The 18363-nt window shown below is 36.1% G+C and overlaps 1 protein-coding gene across 1 annotated transcript; it reads left to right on the top strand.

Moving 5' to 3' along the window:
• Positions 1-3879: 3879 nt before the first annotated feature.
• Positions 3880-10743, top strand: LOC149834260 (20 kDa chaperonin, chloroplastic-like). Its single transcript, XM_090011299.1, has 6 exons — positions 3880-3951; positions 4020-4203; positions 6425-6604; positions 8829-8984; positions 9418-9495; positions 10368-10743. Exons 2-6 carry the CDS (start codon positions 4039-4041, stop codon positions 10539-10541), a joined length of 753 nt encoding a protein of 250 aa, XP_089867425.1. The 5' UTR covers positions 3880-3951; positions 4020-4038; the 3' UTR covers positions 10542-10743.
• The last annotated feature ends 7620 nt before the right edge of the window (positions 10744-18363 follow it).

Genomic DNA, 18363 nt, shown 5'->3' with positions numbered 1-18363 from the left:
GGTAAGTGATATTATAAGTAATCTTAGATGTAAATAAACATTTTTTCGTTGGTTGTTATTATGTTGTTATTGATTAGCATAATAGTTTTGAAAGACCATGAAATGCATAAAATCCATGCTTGACATTTAGAGTTGAGTTATATACATGTTGATGTGATATGCAAGTTAGTTTTGATATGTCATGCATGATGAAAAGAAATTCGAATTGTGATTGCATGTTTATATGATTGCTAAATATCATGCATTGTGATGAGACCATGTTTAGTTTAGAGTCCCATTTAATCTATTCACGTGTGAATAGATACTTTAAGATCAGCATGCATGACCCCTTAAATCCCGGAAGTGGCGACTTGTGTCAAGGGCTACCTGGTTCGCGGCCAGAGTGCAGCCACCATGGAGAGTGGGCCGCCGGTGATTTAACGATGTAGAGACACTACATCATTGCATGCTAAGTGAGAGAGGTGTGAGTCCTAATGTCACCATGAGATTAAGAATGAGATTGTTGTGATTAGTCATGACATCACTCGTGAGAGAACGAGTGAACTTTGAATGTGAGAATATTGTTCAATGTGTGAACTTAGTTATGACTTAGGATTTCACTCACACTGGTTTGAGACTCTAGAGGATCATGGATGGTTGATAACCATCATGTTTAAGATGTAGCAAGAACCATGCTGAGATTGAGAGCTTGACCTCCCGGTTAGCTACCGGTGGGGTCCCCGTGGTGGTTCACTGCAGTGCCTGGTGGTCTGGGGGCCACTGGGAGTGTATGGTTCATTGTCTGGCCAACATGTAGAATTGGGGTGTTCTACAGGGTTGCTACGCCCATATATGGCTATTACCGGTATAGCCAGCCTAGTGATAGTTGTGTGAAAGAGAGTATTTGAGAATGATAATGAGAGAAATTAAAATATACAAACATGTGTGGTGTATCGAGAATTAAAATAAGACTAGGGGCTTAGAGCCCACTACAATTGTAAATTGTTGTTTATTTACTTATGATTATTTCTTACTGGGTTGTAGACTCATCCCCATTTTTGTTTAATTACAACTGTAGGTCCTAGGCATTAGATTAATCACTTGTGAGCAGTTCTTTTTCAGTCTTCAGCAGAGCATGATATATTTTTACTTTCCTTGTCATTGAAAATGATGTAATTGCTTTTCTTCTGTTATGAATGATGACCAATGTAAGAAAAAGTTTTATTATGCAATAAAATGAAAAGTTTTTTTTTTAGCCACATTTTCACTGTGTAAGCTTTGCACTCTTCCCTCTGGGAAGTAATACCAACCGAACTCAGACTCCTGAGGTCCTAGATCGGGGTGTTACAGTTTTTTTACTATATAGACTCAAAAAAAATATAAATAAGACTACACATCAGTAGGAACAACTCGTTCTTTTAAAGGGCTTCCTTCACATTCATGTGAGCAACCTAGTGCACCGAGCTAAAACACTGATTTGGTTCTTCTAAGGAGATTATTCCAAAGATTGCTTGATTGCAGAAACTTGAGGTCCTAGCCAAGGCCGGTTATGATTACCTTACGAGTTTATTCTATTAGTTTTCATGTAAGAAAGAAAAAAAAATGGTAGCTTGAAAAGGCTTTGCTCATTTGGTAGAGTCGACTTTGTGAATGTCATCAAGTTGAGAAGAAATGTCACAAGTTTGACAAAATTATTTTGATTTTAAACCTGACCCATTTACATACTAATCTGAATTATACCCAAATCAATTAAAACCCATATGGGTCTATGTTTCATAACTCAAACCCGAATCAAATTTGGACATGTTTAGGTCCAACTTTTAAACCCAATTAAAAATGGGTCTACTTAAAACCTAACCTGTTTATATCTGACCAGAGTTATACCCGGACTCATTAATCCATGCGATTCTATAATTTCGGTTAAACCTAAACCTAACCTAAACTAGATTGGATAGGGTCTGAATCCAAGTTTTAGATCCATCTGAACCCACCCAGTTGCACTCTGTCACAGGGACACACCATTTTGGGTGTGTATCCCTAGTGACACAAGCGGATATGGTTGGACATGCTGACATGGACACTGATACAGAGTATTTTAATAATTTTAAATAAACTTTTTAATACTTTTTGATATTTTTCAATAAAATAATTTTTTATCATTAAATTATTAAAAAAATATTGATTAAAAACTGAAAAATTCTGCGTCCTCGTTTCTTATTTTCTGAAAAAATGCGAGTCGAGACGAACCTCATGACATAGGCGCGTCTGGCCCACGAGTCTGTGACGATGTAAAAAAGTAGCAGTTCTTTTGACACCCTCGTGACGCGATTGCGGAGTTCGCTACAACGTTCTCGAACTCTCCATTGGCCGTATTCGATTTCTAGCACTTAACAAATTTACCCTTGAGCAACTTTATTAATGACAGGACACTCCTGGAAAATTCATCACAATGACGGAAAAGCCCTCCCTTATGCATTCCAATGACTGAAACCTCCACACGCTAACGCACACCCCTAGAATTCGATGTCCAGATTCCATATTATTTACTAAAATACCCTTTACTTTTCTTAAAACTTAATATCCTAAAAATCCTAATCAGTCTTGATGCTCTACGATTGCTTTTTCAAACGGGTCGGTCAAGGTTGACCCAACACCGGATCCAAATTTAATGAGTCGATGTAGATGTGCATTTGGATCCGACCTGGAATACATTGCGGAAATCTGGATATAGATGTGGTCTGACCCTCTCTGATTCTGGATCCACAAAAAATAGGTAAAATGTATCGATTTTCATGTGAAAAGGAAAAAACAGGTCATGTTAGACCCAAATTGGACTTGGCTTCATACATATTTATTCAATTCCCACCAAACCTGACATTATGGTGTAATTCTTAGTGGTATGAACAGCTATCAGCAGGATATGCAAGTTTATGTTGTTTGCATGTGTTTTCATATGAGGTATGCCTTACAAGTTTTTTTTTTAATTTATTTTTTAACAATTACACATTTTCTAAATGTATTTCAAAAATTAGATCCAGAATAATATTCATATCTGATATAAAAATCCAATTCAAACAGATTCAAATGCTATTCGAATCATATCATCCAAAACAAAGCCATCTGACCCAATATTTGTTTATGTCCATGCTGTGTGCTTTAAATGAATCAAACAATGGACATGTGGTCAATTGCAACCTTATCCAAACCAGACAAATGCCAACACACAGGAACAATCTCACCCAGCTTGTCCAGCACAACTTTGCTCCCGACCAACAGTGTCCAGACAGGACTGTTCTACATGAGAATGTCCATGCGATCAAATCAAACACATCCTTACCTAATGAAATAATGCGTTTTTTCTCTCAATATCCAAAAAGAAAATTTTCAAAACATAAGGGCAATTTCTTGCATCCAGGCTAAGCTCAAAAAAGAGATAAGGAATAAGATTAGGGTGTCAATGGGTCAGGTTTGACCCGGACTCAACCCATACCAAAACCTATAGGGTCAGGGTTTGATGATAAATAAGAAGGTCGGACTATAGAGCCAGGTATGTTTTGTGAAATTTCATACCATACCCATGGACCGACCCGACTAAGATCCACAAATTTTCAATGTAAAGAAGGGAAAAAATATTATTTTACTGAGTATGGTCTGGGTGGGTCTGATTCATGTAATCCTTATAATATTCGGGTATGATTTCTCATATGGTAGGTCCGATTAAACTCGAATCAGGTCCCGGTATCAGCATCTCAAATCAGGTCTGGGTCTGGTTTCACCTGGTTCAAAACCAAACCCGACCCGTTGATACCCCTTAATTAGATGGTCCATCATCTGAATTGAAATTAGGGCATTATTGTAATTTAACTTTCAATCCTCCGCGATAAAAGCCCCGGTACTACCGGGGAGCGTTGGTAGGGTTTTTAGGTTTTATCTTCGTTGTCGTCGGTGCTTCTTCTTTTGTCTATCTCTCTGGTTCGTCTCTTTGCCCTAATCCCTATCTCTTTCTCCTTTCTCCTTTCCCTAACTCTCTCTCTCTGCAGATCCTTCTCCCCGTCAACGATGGCTACCATCCGGTTCGTCGCTTCCTCCGCCGCTCTGTCCTCCTTCGAAGGTCTGAGGCCCTCCGAGATTAAGGTTTCGTCCCTCGGCCCCAGAAACCTGGCTTTCGCGAAGCGGTCCTTCACGGGACTCACCGTGAGTGCGGCGACCGTCGTCGCGCCCAAGGTATAAAAGCTTCTCTGTCTGTTTGGGTTTTCTGCCATTTCTTTGTCGAAGAATGAGGTTTTCTTTGCTGTCATCGGCTGTAGGCGAAGTAGTTATTGCCACCCTTGTTCACAATGATGGAGCTCTGGTGTTTGTCCCTTGTGGGTTCTGTAGTTGGAATTTGGTCCTCTTTCGTTTCTGCGTTGTGTGCGTGTGCGCGCGTATTGAAACTGAGTTGACAACAGATTACTGTTTTTCGCATAGATTACGTGTGTGAGTGTAAGAATTATGTGACTCTAGTGTTTGTTCTTCGTGGATGAGTTCTGTCACGGGTTTCATCCTCATTTCTTGTTACTCTTGGTGTGTGCACAACGGAGCCATTTTCTGGTTATCGTTTTCTGATCGATTTGTTGTATATGTACTACCTTCTAGCTGAATTGTTAAAGCTTCCTTAGTCTTGAAACTTGGTCTGTGACAAGCCGGCGTCTAGTTTCTGTTGATATGCAGGCCACCGTTGGTATATTACCGTTGATGTGCTGCTGGTTGTTACTGTTTGAAAAATTGCCTGGGACCACTAAAGAATGAATGTGAACATGGTAGAGGTACAAGACTGCGTTGCACTGTAAATGCGTGTTCATGTTGTCGAATCAATGTATAGTGTCTTATACACACTGAATAGACTATTTTTTGGTCACCAACCAGAGGACTTGGGCTGTGTTAAAAAAGTTGTAGAATATGATTCTAAGATTATATTTGCCATAATTCTTAAGCTTGTGAAAATGGAGAATTCTTATTTAAGATATTGTAAAGTGATGTGTCTGAGAGTGCTCATGTTGTCGGAATGGTTGAAATGTATTATTATTATTATTTTATTTCAATCTTTATGGAGATGTGTCTATTCATAACAAGAACAATTTGCCATCTGGGTTGGTGACAATTCCAATTTCCAAAGCTGAAGAAATCAGCAATTGGGTAGTGTCATAAGAAAGGCCGTTCCTTCTCGTTTCTTATACCAATCTGGGTGTCAGAAACTTGGAAATTCACATGCCTTTGTTACCCTTAGTATTCATCTAAGGAGATGCTTTTTGTACATTCACTGGTGTTTGATTATTTCAATGTACAGTTTCATGCTTTTCTGATAGTCAGTTCTACTAAATCCTTCCAAGATTGTCTGAAATTGTTAGCCTTTTTGTTTCGTTGGAGATGCACAACTATCATATTCAGTGTAGTGACTGCATTGGAGTAAACAGTTTCTCCCATTCTTTTTCTTTGAATTTGTGTTTTGGCTTGGGGTGTTTTGCTTATGCTGCATTGACAACATTAGATTGAACGGAATTTCTCAATCATTTTGTTTGAATTCTTGTTCTGCATTGGGGTGTTTTTGCTTCTGTTATATTTGCAGATTCCCCTGTGCGCTACAACCAAAATTTTCCTGCACACCTAGGTTGCTTTTACATCATGACACTTAGCAAGGTGTACACATGGCATTTTTGTGTAGTGGACGTTAGGTTGTTTTGGCGGCTGGAGTTTTCCCTGTAAGGTTATTATGGTTCCATTTATCATTCGTGATTTATATCATTGTTTAGTCTGTTCTCCTTCATGTTCAGTGCGGCTCTTGATAATTTGAGTACCAACTTTTATCATGGTTTCAGTTGCAATAAATACAAAGCTCTTTTTCTTTTCTAATCAAAATTACTTTTATTTTTCATGAGCTTTATGCTCAAGTTGTTTATAGCATAATGTTCATCTTTAATCAGGTCTGTGATATTTGGTTGCTTGCTTCCCCTGCATTCCCAGTTTATTTCCAGTTTCTGGCTGAAATGATTGTATCTCTATATGCACTGTTTGCTTTTCTCTCTGGCATTAGCCTTGTTGTGGTTTGATATGCAACAGTGGTTGGCGATTTGTTCCCAGCCTCTATTTGTTGAAATTTCGTGGTATTGATGTGCTTATCAGCACTCTCTTGTCACCTAGTTTCTGTGGAGACATAAGGTTATACTATGTTGCACATTATAGTCTTTGATTATTCTGTTATTTCCTAATATGTGACTTTTCTCACTGCGTGGATTGCCATATTTCTCTCATCTTCATGTACAGTGTATATTGCCTTTTGCTTTTGAATTGGGAAAATCTTATGATGGTCTGGGTTTATTCTGATGCTTTCATATATCAGTGCTCTAGTTTCATTTAGAATTTTGATTTATCAATGCCTCTATCTAATGTTTGTATGTGTTCTCTATAGTATACCAGCGTCAAGCCCTTGGCTGATCGTGTCCTAGTGAAAATTAAGACCGTGGAGGAGAAGACTGTAGGTGGTATCTTACTCCCTACAACTGCCCAGACCAAACCTCAAGGAGGAGAGGTCGTTGCTGTTGGAGAGGGTAGAACTGTTGGCAAGAACAAGGTTGAAATCAGTGTTCAGGTACTCACTGCAGTTGCTACCTGATTGTCCTCTGTCTTCTTTTCTTTCTAACCTAAGACAGTTTGGTGATCTAAAACATAAAAGAGCTGTTTTTAGCATGATTATCATTTTTCAATAAAATGAGGTCTATGTCCTAGCACTTTTTTATGGTCCTTTTTTTCCTCACCATCTGCGAAAAGATATTAAAAAAGGGGAAAATATGTTCTGCTTTGGCTCCTCCCAAGTTACCTGGGTTTAACCATGGTGTTTTTGCTCGTTCTTGTTTTGGTCAAACCCTTTTGCCTCCTTGACACAGCAATAAGACAATACCAAAGACAAAATTCGATGGTGCTTTACTGGTACCCATGCAAAGCACTTTTGTCCCCTTGAGATTGCAATAGCACGACACTGAAAATGATCATTTTCACTTCCCTCAGAGCACATTTGATAGTTGCACTGTTGACCGAAGTGTCCAGGCTTGGAAGAATAAGCAGAATTTAAAAACTGAAATTCTTATTGAATATCATTCAATGTGTTGTTTTTCCTCATTTCTGCCCAAAAAACTTTAGAAATACAACAGTTTCAAAATGCCATTTCTGATTAACATGAATGAATTAGGCATTATCTTTCATACTATCGTCAGTGCTATACCCTAACAAAAAAAGAAGTGATATATACCATCCTTAGTTGTCATAAGTGCTACTCGGAGCTTAGGCGGAAGACCCCTAAAAGAGGACTAGGCGGGGCTTAGGCGGGGCAAAAAAAATAAAACATCAAGAAATCAACTAGTCTCTCTCTCTCTCTCTCTCTCTATATATATATATATATATATAGAGAGAGAGAGAGAGAGAGAGAGAGAGAGAGAGAGAGAGAGAGAGAGAGAGAGAGAGATCTTGCCCCTGTTTCGTTAGGTCACTGTTAAGACTCCAAAAATCATAGTTTTTAGATGTTTTATGCTTGATCTGAACCATTAGATGTTTTTATCATTGAGAGAACATGAAATTGCTTGAGCATCATTATTTTCGGATGTGTATTTTAAGAGCGGTAAAAAAAAATTATCGGTTAACATCATACTAAAATTTCATGATAGTTCACAGTTTTACGTCAAATCAATTTGAAACAAAAGTTTGTTTTTCAATAAATAAGTATTGGTTCAAATTGAGCATAAAATAACTAAAACTTTGATATTTGAAGGGTCTTAAGACTCTTAACAGTGATATAAAGAAAAAGGGGACATGATGAACCTTGTTCTCTCTCTCTCTCTCTCTATATATATATATATATAAACTAAAAAAACAGATTTAATATATGTGCGTGTCAAAAACACATGCATACATGTAAACAACAAAAAGAAAAAAAGAAAAAGAATGAGAAAATGGAAGAAAAGAAGATAAAGAAGAAGAAAAAAAACAGAAGAGGGGTGGAAGGGTGAGAAGAGGAAGAAGCAGTCAAGCAGAAAAAGAAAAATAAGAACTAAAGAAGTAAAAAAAAAAAGAAGAAAAAAGAAGAAAAAGAAGAGGGGAAAAAAAGAAGAGGAAGAAAAAGAGAAGACCGAGGGGTGAGATGAGGAGGAAGAAGAAAATAAGAAGGTAAAAAAGAAAAGCAAAAAAAGAAGAAAATGAGAGAACAAAAAAGAAAACTTTTTAGGGGGTGGAAGAAGAAAAAGAAAAAAAAAGAAGGGAAGAAGATAAAACAAATAATAAAAAACGACAACTATATCCCTGTGGCCTAGGCAGATACAAGTTACAACCTAGGTGAAAAAACAGAGCTCTACTGCCTAGACCCATATGCCTAGGCGGTGGCCCTGCGCCTAGCCCACTTAGGTGGCGTAGGTGCCACTTTTGACAACTAAGATACCATCTAGTTGTCACATTATCTTCCTGGTTATTTTAGTTGAATTGTTATTGGATCCAATCCTATGAATTTCATCTCTACAGGCTTCTAGTGGAGTGTACATGTATTAAATGAAGAGATTTTTTTATGTTTGTAGTGGTTTTCAAAGAATTCTAATGCTACATTTATCTAAAATTTCACAAGTGTTTCCCATCATGTCAATTAGATCCAAAGCACACTTGGTAAATAAACACCAGTCACTACACTTATGAGGTTTGATTGAGTGAATCATGCTTGAAACTTCAACTCCAGTATTCTATTATCAGTAGTAACAATTACACACACGCACACACACTTTACTGCATAGTTGGTCTATTCAAATACTAATTCTTTTTTCTACTGTTCATCATAGACTGGTGCACAAGTTGTGTATTCCAAGTATGCAGGCACAGAGATTGAGTTTAACGGAAGCAACCATCTTTTGTTGAAGGAAGATGACATTGTCGGTATTCTTGATAGTGATGATATAAAAGATCTTAAACCTCTCAATGATCGTGTCTTGATCAAGGTCAGTCCCTATATCCACATTCTTGCACTCATATGCACATAGACACAAAAGCTTTAGACAATAAAAGGTTAAAGCCTATGGGCGCGTCAAAGTCATAACTAGTTTGGGACCACACAAGTAAATTTAATCTTTTCGAATAACTGTCATTGTGTGAAATTTGTGAGCCTATCTATTATCATCTCATATTTATTGTGCACTAAACTTTTTGGATATATTTATTATTGTTGAGTGTGATCATCCACCTCATGATCTTCACACAGCATTGTAGTTTATATCTTTCTGGCATATTCAAGAAGTCTGACTGCCCTTATGACAATCTATTTGTTTCTGCGCTATAAATGCTGTGTTAAGATGGCTGTTGTAGCTGGTGGATTGAAACTTGATATATTTTGAAAAAATAAATGTATGCTCAAGCTTTTGCCTTTTAATTTAGGTTGCACAAGCGGAGGAGAAAACTGCTGGAGGTTTGTTACTGACAGAAGCAACCAAGGAAAAGCCTTCAATCGGCACAGTGAGTTGCTTATCTAATTTAATTTAGCCTTGTGATTGTCTTGTTTGTTCACATGCTCTTTATTTATTCTTTTGTGGGAATTGTTCTGTATTTTTTTCAAGTTCGTTCCTCTCTAGCAAGTTAAAAAAGCATCAGATATCCACCATTTTTAATTCAATTTGCGGAAATTTTGTCCCCGAGAAATGCCATTGTTTGCTTGCTTACAATTTTCCTTTACTTCCATAATGAAAATGTCAGATTTGGTTGCATTCTTTATTCTGCACAATTTGCAAAATTAGTAGCAACCTTCGTATATAAACTCCCTGCAGCTGCAAAAAGGGAGGTCCAATAATTTTGAGAATTGTTGGCTTATGTAAAATCAGGTGAGTATAAAGATTGCTGATATCAAAACTTAATTAACTTTATACAAATCTAGCCAGGATATGACCGTCCGTGTGGATTACCAGACAACCCATATGCATCCTTTAAGCGCTGTAACGCCCAAATGTCTTGCGTGGTTCTTTTGTTTTGTAATTAAGATGAACTTTCACTCATGCCTCCTCTTCTTTTAAACTACAGAGTAGCCTCTGGGATCATGTTTCATCTAGTGAACCTAGTGTAAACCAATAACGATCTTCATCTCATGCAGAAATGCTTCTGCATAATGTGCAATGCTGATTGCAACGCATGAGAGACATTTTGTGTTCTAAGTTCTGTTCTAAGGCATTTGTTCTACATTGGCATGACCAAATTGAGTTCCTAGCAATTCTGTGATTCTAAGAATCTGCAGTTTTGCCCCAAGCTCAGTATCCTAAACTGTCATACTTGAACGCACGGTTTTCTTGCCTCTGGGCTTTTTTGTGCATGTCTGAAAGCTGAGTTATGTTGTGCAGGTTGTGTCGGTTGGACCTGGACCTTTGGATGAGGAAGGTAGCCGGAAGCCGCCGACTGTCTCTCCAGGGAACACCGTCCTATACTCTAAATATGCTGGCAATGACTTCAAGAGCAGTGATGGCTCAGAGTACATTACTCTTAGAGCGTCAGATGTAATGGCTGTGCTATCTTGACCCTGCAACTTAGGCCTTTGTGTTTTTATTAAGGGAAGCTGGGGTCAGGAAATTAGAAAATGTAGGGTTTGTGAGTGACGCTGCTTCTGTCAATTGTTATCGCGGCTTTTCTGCTTGTTATTTAGTTATAATTTAAGGTAATACAGCCTTTTAATTCACTAATTATTTCAGCTACTATCTGTTTGAATATTTTTTTCAAAAATCTGGCCATACAATTGTGATTTACATGCTCGTTCGATCCCGACACAGGTAGGTTTTTATAAGATTTAAAAATTGATGGTTCATACTTTAAAAATATTCAATGCTTAAAAAACATTTTTTATATAAAAAACATGATTAAAGTGTCATTTCATAGCAAATCGATCGTGCCAAACACAACTGTAGGGTCAGATTTGAGGCTCGATAAGTGTTAGGGAGCTACCACTTTTCATATATGTATAAAGAAAGAATAGGTAAGGTAGCTCTGTAAATTCACAATGTTGATCGACACAGAGCTGTAGATCTGGTTCACTTGTTAATCTTTGAGAGATAAGACTTAATTTTTTCATTCAGTGTTGATTTTATAGTTTTTGTTGGAACCGACGATTATGTTAATTCTTGGCTTAGCCTTCATGGGTAGAGTTCTTTTTTCTTATCAGTCAGATGAGCAAGCTGAGACTCGGCTTGAAATTATGGCTAGGGGTTGGCAATGGGTCGATTAGCTTGGCTCATCTTGAACTGGTTTCCGGTAAGGGTTCTAGAATTTAGACCTCGACTTGTTACGGATGGAGTTGAAAACTCATGTTGGGCTCATCTCGTGCTTCTTAAGCATAATGGACAATGAGTTTAGTGCATTAGGCTCAAGTCAGCCCGTGTTAGGCAAAGAGCGCGGGGACCATATTGCCAAAGTAAAACATGATTGAAAAAGGTGCTCAGCTTGTTCGGCTCGTTTATAAACCCTTTTGGAGAGAGAGAGAGAGAGAGAGAGAGAGAGCATGTTGGGGTCTGTGGTAATTAGTTACCTGGTTTGGCATGGGTTCTGGGCCAATTTTTGGGTCCTAAGTTGAAAAGATCTAGGCCTAGCCTTGTAATTGGTCACATTGAGCGTTTGGTAAGGTATGGTACCTACTCAAGTAGCGGTGTAAGCTGGTTAGGTTCGGTTCAGGTATTGCAAGACCGATTTTTGAATCAGGTCTAAAAATTAGACCCAAACTTTGTCTTTTGATTCAGGATCGGCTTTAAGTTTGGGTATGAATAGAATTGACATCCATATGAGTTAGCGGGTTCAGGTACAAATTGGTTCAGGTTTTAAGTAGATCCATTCTTATTAAATCGGATCTAACAAATAGGTGTATCTTATCTAGTTTGATTGGGGTTCAAGTTTGGGTTTGGGTATGACTCAAAAAGTATGGATCCATATGGGCTAACAGGTTTAGGAAAAAAAATGGGCTGGTTACAAATGGGTTGAGTCTTAATTTAATTTATGTTCTAGTTGGGACTAGATATTACTAAGATTGTAGACTTGTATGGTTAATCAGTTCAGGTATAAATGGGTGAGTTTGTTTTAATGCAAGTAATTTCTATTAGGATTTGTAAACTTTTAGAGTTAGAAAAGCTGTTATCATAAAAGAAATATACTGAATTAATGATAATTACATTCATAAATTTCTCATAATCGATATGCAATTAGGATCCATTTGGGTGTTTGTCCAAGAAAAGTTCAATTTTGGTTTGGTTTGAGCATATATTGTATAGAACTGTTTGGTTGGGTATAAGACAGTTTTGAGTACATACCGGATCCACATTTGCATTGGTTCAGGTATAAATTACATAGAACATTAGAGTTGGGTCTAGAAACCAGGTAGGATCTGATCGGATTTGAGTTTATATTTTTCATACCCAAAACTGACATGTTTTTTAAAGATTTTAGACTTTATACCTGGCTCAAACTCATGAGTCTATCCAAATTAGGTCGCTATGAGGCTAATCGGTTCGGGACACACCCCTATTCTCAATAAGAAGCTAAAAAGGGAATCAAACTAAGCTCTGTTTATTTGGTGTCCATTTACCAGTCGTAGAGAGCAAGATCAAGTGAGAATAGTGTCTTAATAATGTGTAAAATAAAAATAGCAAGTTAATATTGCCTTTTCTTGTGTACCCCACAACCATAGGGAGAGCTAAGGTTGCTAGGAAAGAAACAAAAAATGATCATACTATATGGTAAAATGACGTGTTTTTATAAAAACCTTACAATTTGCAAAATCTGCATGATGATCACGTGTTTTATTTAATATTGTCATCAGATTTACTCTTTAGTGCTTACTAAGTTTAGGGTTTATATATATATATATATATATATATATATATATATATATATATATATATATTTGTTTGTGTTGTAGCTGCTTTATGTTTGTTTTCTTATTTTTTAGTTAATATTCAATGTTTTTGTATTGGTTTATTGTGTATAACCATTGTATAGGGGTTAAGGTGTTATCGTGGGTAGTTGGTTTTCATAGTGGTCGTTGTAGGTAGTTATGTTAATTAAATGTATGAAATGTATATGGGTAATATTTTTTTGCATGTTATTTTTATTAGATAAATGATATATTGTATGGTTAGTGTAGACAGTTAATGATGGACTCTGAAATAATTATAGTATACTATTGTAGAATTGATCACCTTACTTAGATATCTATAATCTTCTCAACAAATAGTAGCTATAACGAATTTATGGCTTTGACGTCTCATAAAATCGGATATATGAAAGTGTCAATGATCCTCTGTTATAATTTTTTTTTGAACCTAAATAGCCAATATATTTGGATGAATGTATTGAAAGATGATGATGTGAAATCAATATTATTTGGTATTGATGTTTACTTAGTTGCTCGCAACGCTAAAGAATAAGTGAAAATTTTGCATCTATCTGCGGTACCATCTATCAAGCTCAGTCCTTTAGCGATTATTCAACTATCTCAAACAACGAACGATATTGACATCTCAATCATTCAGTTCAATCACACGAAGGGCATTCAATTGCCCAAACAAATTAAAGATATAGATGTACGATGTGTAGGCAATGAAAAATGAACAATTGATGTTGTACATGATCAAAAGATCACTGCAGAAGATGTGGAACCATGTGAACAAACCAATGTCAGTGATCTTTGTAACACTAATTTGAATTATAGTGATCTTCATCATAGTAATTTGAATGACAATGTTCTTTATCGCAGTAATTTGAATGACATTCGACATTCTTAAGTAGATAACAAAGCTATGTACAAGTTGTTGCACTTTATAATTTAGGATGGATATAAAATTTTTATGGCTAATCATGAATGTTGAAAGTGCAAGAATTTTGAATACATGAAACATAAGCGATAAATATGATGATTTTTCATTTAATTTGTACAACCAAACAATCAATTTATAGTAGTAGTAGTAGTAGTAGTAGTAGTAGCTATTATGTCGATGGTGGAGACTCAGATAATATCGATGATAATGACTATACCATGTCGATGAGAGATGAGGAATACAGTGATGGCACACGACCAATAACATTTGAGAAGTCCCTTGATATGTTGTGTAACCTATATGAACATTTGTTGAGTAATATAACTGCTTTATGTTATTATACTAATGTGACATGATTTGAATATGTTCGCGTTTGATAAGTTCTCCTATAATAAAACTTAATTAAAAATCATTAAAAAGGAGGCATCTCATTTGCATGACAACTTGCATAACAAACAACTTAATGATTGTGAACAATTTTAGTGGCTAACAACAAACTCAAACAATCAAGAAATTATTTTCAACAAACGATTTAATGATCTTCAATACTATTGTGAGTTTTTTAAAGATCACGTGGTCAGAAATAACTATAAATTAAAATTCTTAAAGAGCTATAATAATAAAGTCATTGTAATATATATGAGAAAGAACTTGCATATGATAGTTAATTGCCCTTGGAAGACCTATTGCACAAAAGTGTACAAAGCAGAATTCTCTCAAGTGAAGAAGTATCAAAGTAAATATAATATGGTAGATCATTGGGCAACTTTGTATTGAAAAAAGTGCCTTCCAATTGGATTTTAAGTATTATTTTATAAACGCATACAACCTGGAGATAACTCTAATAGAAATTATGAATGACATAAGTCTCAATAAAGGTGTGGAGGTTACTTATAAACATGTATGGTATGGATGAGAACAAACTAAGAAAATACTATATGGTTTATTCGAAGAATCTTTTAGGATGCTTTTCACCTATTTGGATCATTTGATTAAGGTTAACCAAGGATCACTAGGGTATATTGAGACCGATTAGAAATATCGATTTCACTACATGATCCTATTTTTTCCTCCAAACATCAGTGAATTTTTTAAAGAATCCTCCAGCTCTTATGATAGATGATACATTCTTAAAAGAAATGTATACATATATATTATTGTGAACCCATAGTATTGATATAAGATGACAAATGATTCATATTGATAAGAAGTTGAAGGATTTATGACATAATTTTTAAATGAACTCATACTCTTCGATGAATATAATGAGAGAATGCAACTTACAGTTATCTCAGATAGGCATGAAGGTCTAAATTATGTTATCCTCCATATATGACCTATATGTCATGTTGGATATTGCATGAAGTATTTGATAGAAAACTTTTTTAAGAAATTAAGTTCACCACTCAATGCACTTTGGTGGAGTGAAACTCGAGCATCAATTAGACAACATTGCAATTATTTTCTTAAAAAAAATTGAAAACAAGATGTAGTTGCATACAATTATGTTGCCACTTACGTAAAAACAAAATATTGGGCTAACAATAACTTTCTAGCGAAAAGATATGGGTGCTTAACATATAATATAATAATGTGCTTCAATTCATGGATTCTTGCCATATGTGATAAGCCCTTAATTCTTTTTATTAAAATGCTTAATCTCAGACAAAACTTTTTGAGAAAAAAAAATATTGGGCATCATATGTCAAGCGTACCCGCGACTCTGAGTTAAAGGATGGTTTAAATCTTCGCCAACGCGTTGTAATACTGAAGGTAAAAGAAAAGCTAGAGAAACTAAAGAGAAATGTACAACAACTATGTGTGCAAGTAGTGCATTGCCACCGACATCGATACAAACCTGTAATCAATGTCACGGTTATAGTGTTGATTGTGACAAACAAAAATAATCTTGTGAAGAGTGGCAGGTTAGTGAGATTCCATGCAAGCATGTAATTACATGCATTTTGTATGAGGACAAGCTATTAAAGGATTAATATGATAAGTTCTTCACAGTTGAATCATATCGAACTGCATATAATGCATATCTATTACTTTTGATGACATATAATGTTTTACACTTCGCTCTATCAACTCTTATATTTGTCTATCCAAGAGTCAGATTAAAGAGGAGGCGGTTTCGCCTTTCTGCTTCTCGAAAAGATTTTTTTTTTCCAGCAAAGCCATGAACTTTATCTGCCCATTACCCTAAGAAAAAGAAAAAAAGAAAAAAATGATGCTTAATGTGTCATGCACGTCAAAATCACCCCTTTTGCTCGCTAAGTAATTTTGCAATTTAGTGGACATATCACCATCAATTTTTACTTTTATTTGTCGCTTGTCTGCGGTTATAGGAAAGTTTAGATTTATGTCATGAACATTATCAATCTCCTTCCTTTTCATTATCGTTTGTCCAACAACAAAGATCTCATCCTCAATCAAATGAAAGTAGAAAGTTCATTAGTTATAAACAGAAGAAAAATGGTGACACAGGCTGAATGTTAGGTGATGCCTAGTTCTCCTGTTCTTTGATTTTTTCTTTTCCACTAAAAGTGTTCCCTCTTATTTAGGCATGTACATCTACACGCGTCACACACACACACACACACACAGAGAGAGAGAGAGAGAGAGAGAGAGAGAGAGAGAGAGAGAGAGAGAGAGAGAGAGAGAGAAGCAAGATTTTTGTTGACTAAAATTAAGCACAACATACAGGATTCACTTGTTTAAAAGTGCAACATTGACATAAAGGTTCGACCAATACTTTTTGCTCTAAAGAAATGTTATTTGCCATTCTGTACATGTGTTTGCCAGTATCTAACTTAATGGAGTAGGCATTAACACAGCATGAACTTCAGTGATGTAACTAAAGCACTAAAAAAGCACCATAGGATTATCTTACTGGCAGTGTGGCCCCTTTGTATGTCAAGCATTATTTATCAGGATTGGCAAGTCAAATAACATGCTTGAGTCAACGCTCGACGATCCGCGACTCTGAGTTAAAGGATGGTTTAAATCCTCGCACCTGCCCTTGACATAGGTTGACTAGATCACCAAGGTGAGTTTGTTGAAGTCCCACTAATTTGACGTTTGACTTAGGGGGGGGGGGGGAGGGAAAGGACAACTTGGTTTACTTTTTCTAAGATTTCTCTTTCCAATATGAAGTCAAAACTCAAAAGTCTGATGACATCGTCCATTTGCATATTCACTTTGGTCTCTCATTTTCAAGGAAAGTTTATACTTGAAAAAAAAAGTTGGCCATTCTTGCTGGTGTGTGTGTGTGTGTGTGTGTGTGTGTGTGTGAGAGAGAGAGAGAGAGAGAGAGAGAGAGAGAGAGACTTATCTTCAGCCTAACACTATGTGTGTATAATGCATGTGAATGTTTATCATGCTGCAATAGCATGTCAGTGCCACTGCACCAATTATCTCTTGAAGCTGTGGGATCTACTTTCCCCCCATGTAACGCCTAAGATCTCTTGGTTCAAACTAGGATAGAAGCAGCTGGGTCTAGGTCCGGGTCCATCCTCATCATCTACTAGATCATACCCTGGTCATCATCCAAACCATATAGAACCAGGTCCGACCAAAATTAAGACAAGATTGTGGATTCTATGATCCACTTATTAGGATCGCCCAATGGAATTTGCATTTACGACCTCCTTGTAAAGTCCTTGTGGTACTTCCTCCTTGCACATTAATGTTTGTGCCGTTGATTGTAAATATAATCGACTTAGCAAACCCTGCCTTTTTCTGGTGACTTCTATCAATGTAAATATGATGTACTACATGTATTTTTTGTGGAGACCAACTTTTGGATCACCATATTCCCACATGTATACAATTTTTTTTTGGTGATCCAAAAATGATGGTACGAATGCATGCATTTTTTTTACTCAAAAGGTATATTTTTTCATTAAATAAACATGATCTAAAAGTCAATTCCCACTAAATCCTTGAAAGTATCTACGAGGACAGATTCCGTCAAAACTTGCATCATGAGATTCCAATTAGATTGTAGGTACAATGGAATATATATATATATATATATATATATATATATATATATATATATATATATATATATATATATATATATATGTTACACTCATTTTTATATACAATTTAGTAGAAAACATCACTTTCCCATTTTTTTGTGAAACTATTTTTTTTTTTGAAAGGCAAGCTGGGGTTAGGCGGACCCCTACCAAGAACAACAGCCGCCCCATGTGACAGAGGGATTCGATCCTTCAGCTTGACACAGGACCCCGCTTACCACATGGGATACCACCTCATGGTATTGTGAATCTATCCTTCTACATAGTTTGTTTAGTAAAAAATAGGACTAGAAACACACAATCAGGTGTTTCGGGCATAAAAATCAGTGACCCACAATATATTTAAAATTTAAAAATAAAAAAAATCTTATTTTTTACATTTAAAAAATATGGTCCAAAGTGTTTCCTAGCACACACACATGTGAGGTTAGTTTGAGTGGAATTTTCAACTACATACCATGGAGAGTAGCAATATATATATATATATATATATA

Source organism: Nuphar pumila, chromosome 6, assembly GCF_984573655.1.
Source record: "Nuphar pumila chromosome 6, dmNupPumi1.hap1.1, whole genome shotgun sequence".
NCBI lineage: Eukaryota > Viridiplantae > Streptophyta > Magnoliopsida > Nymphaeales > Nymphaeaceae > Nuphar > Nuphar pumila.
The sequence above is the reverse complement of the archived record's forward strand: the minus strand, read 5'-3'. Positions and strand labels throughout refer to the sequence as shown.

Excerpts from the sequence above, each read along its gene's own strand:
- LOC149834260 (XM_090011299.1), top strand. The coding sequence starts at position 4,039 with ATGGCTACCATCCGGTTCGTCGCTTCCTCCGCCGCTCTGTCCTCCTTC. Across the intron at positions 4,204-6,424 it reads CGACCGTCGTCGCGCCCAAG|TATACCAGCGTCAAGCCCTT; the intron begins GTATAAAAGCTT and ends TGTTCTCTATAG. Across the intron at positions 8,985-9,417 it reads ATGATCGTGTCTTGATCAAG|GTTGCACAAGCGGAGGAGAA; the intron begins GTCAGTCCCTAT and ends CTTTTAATTTAG.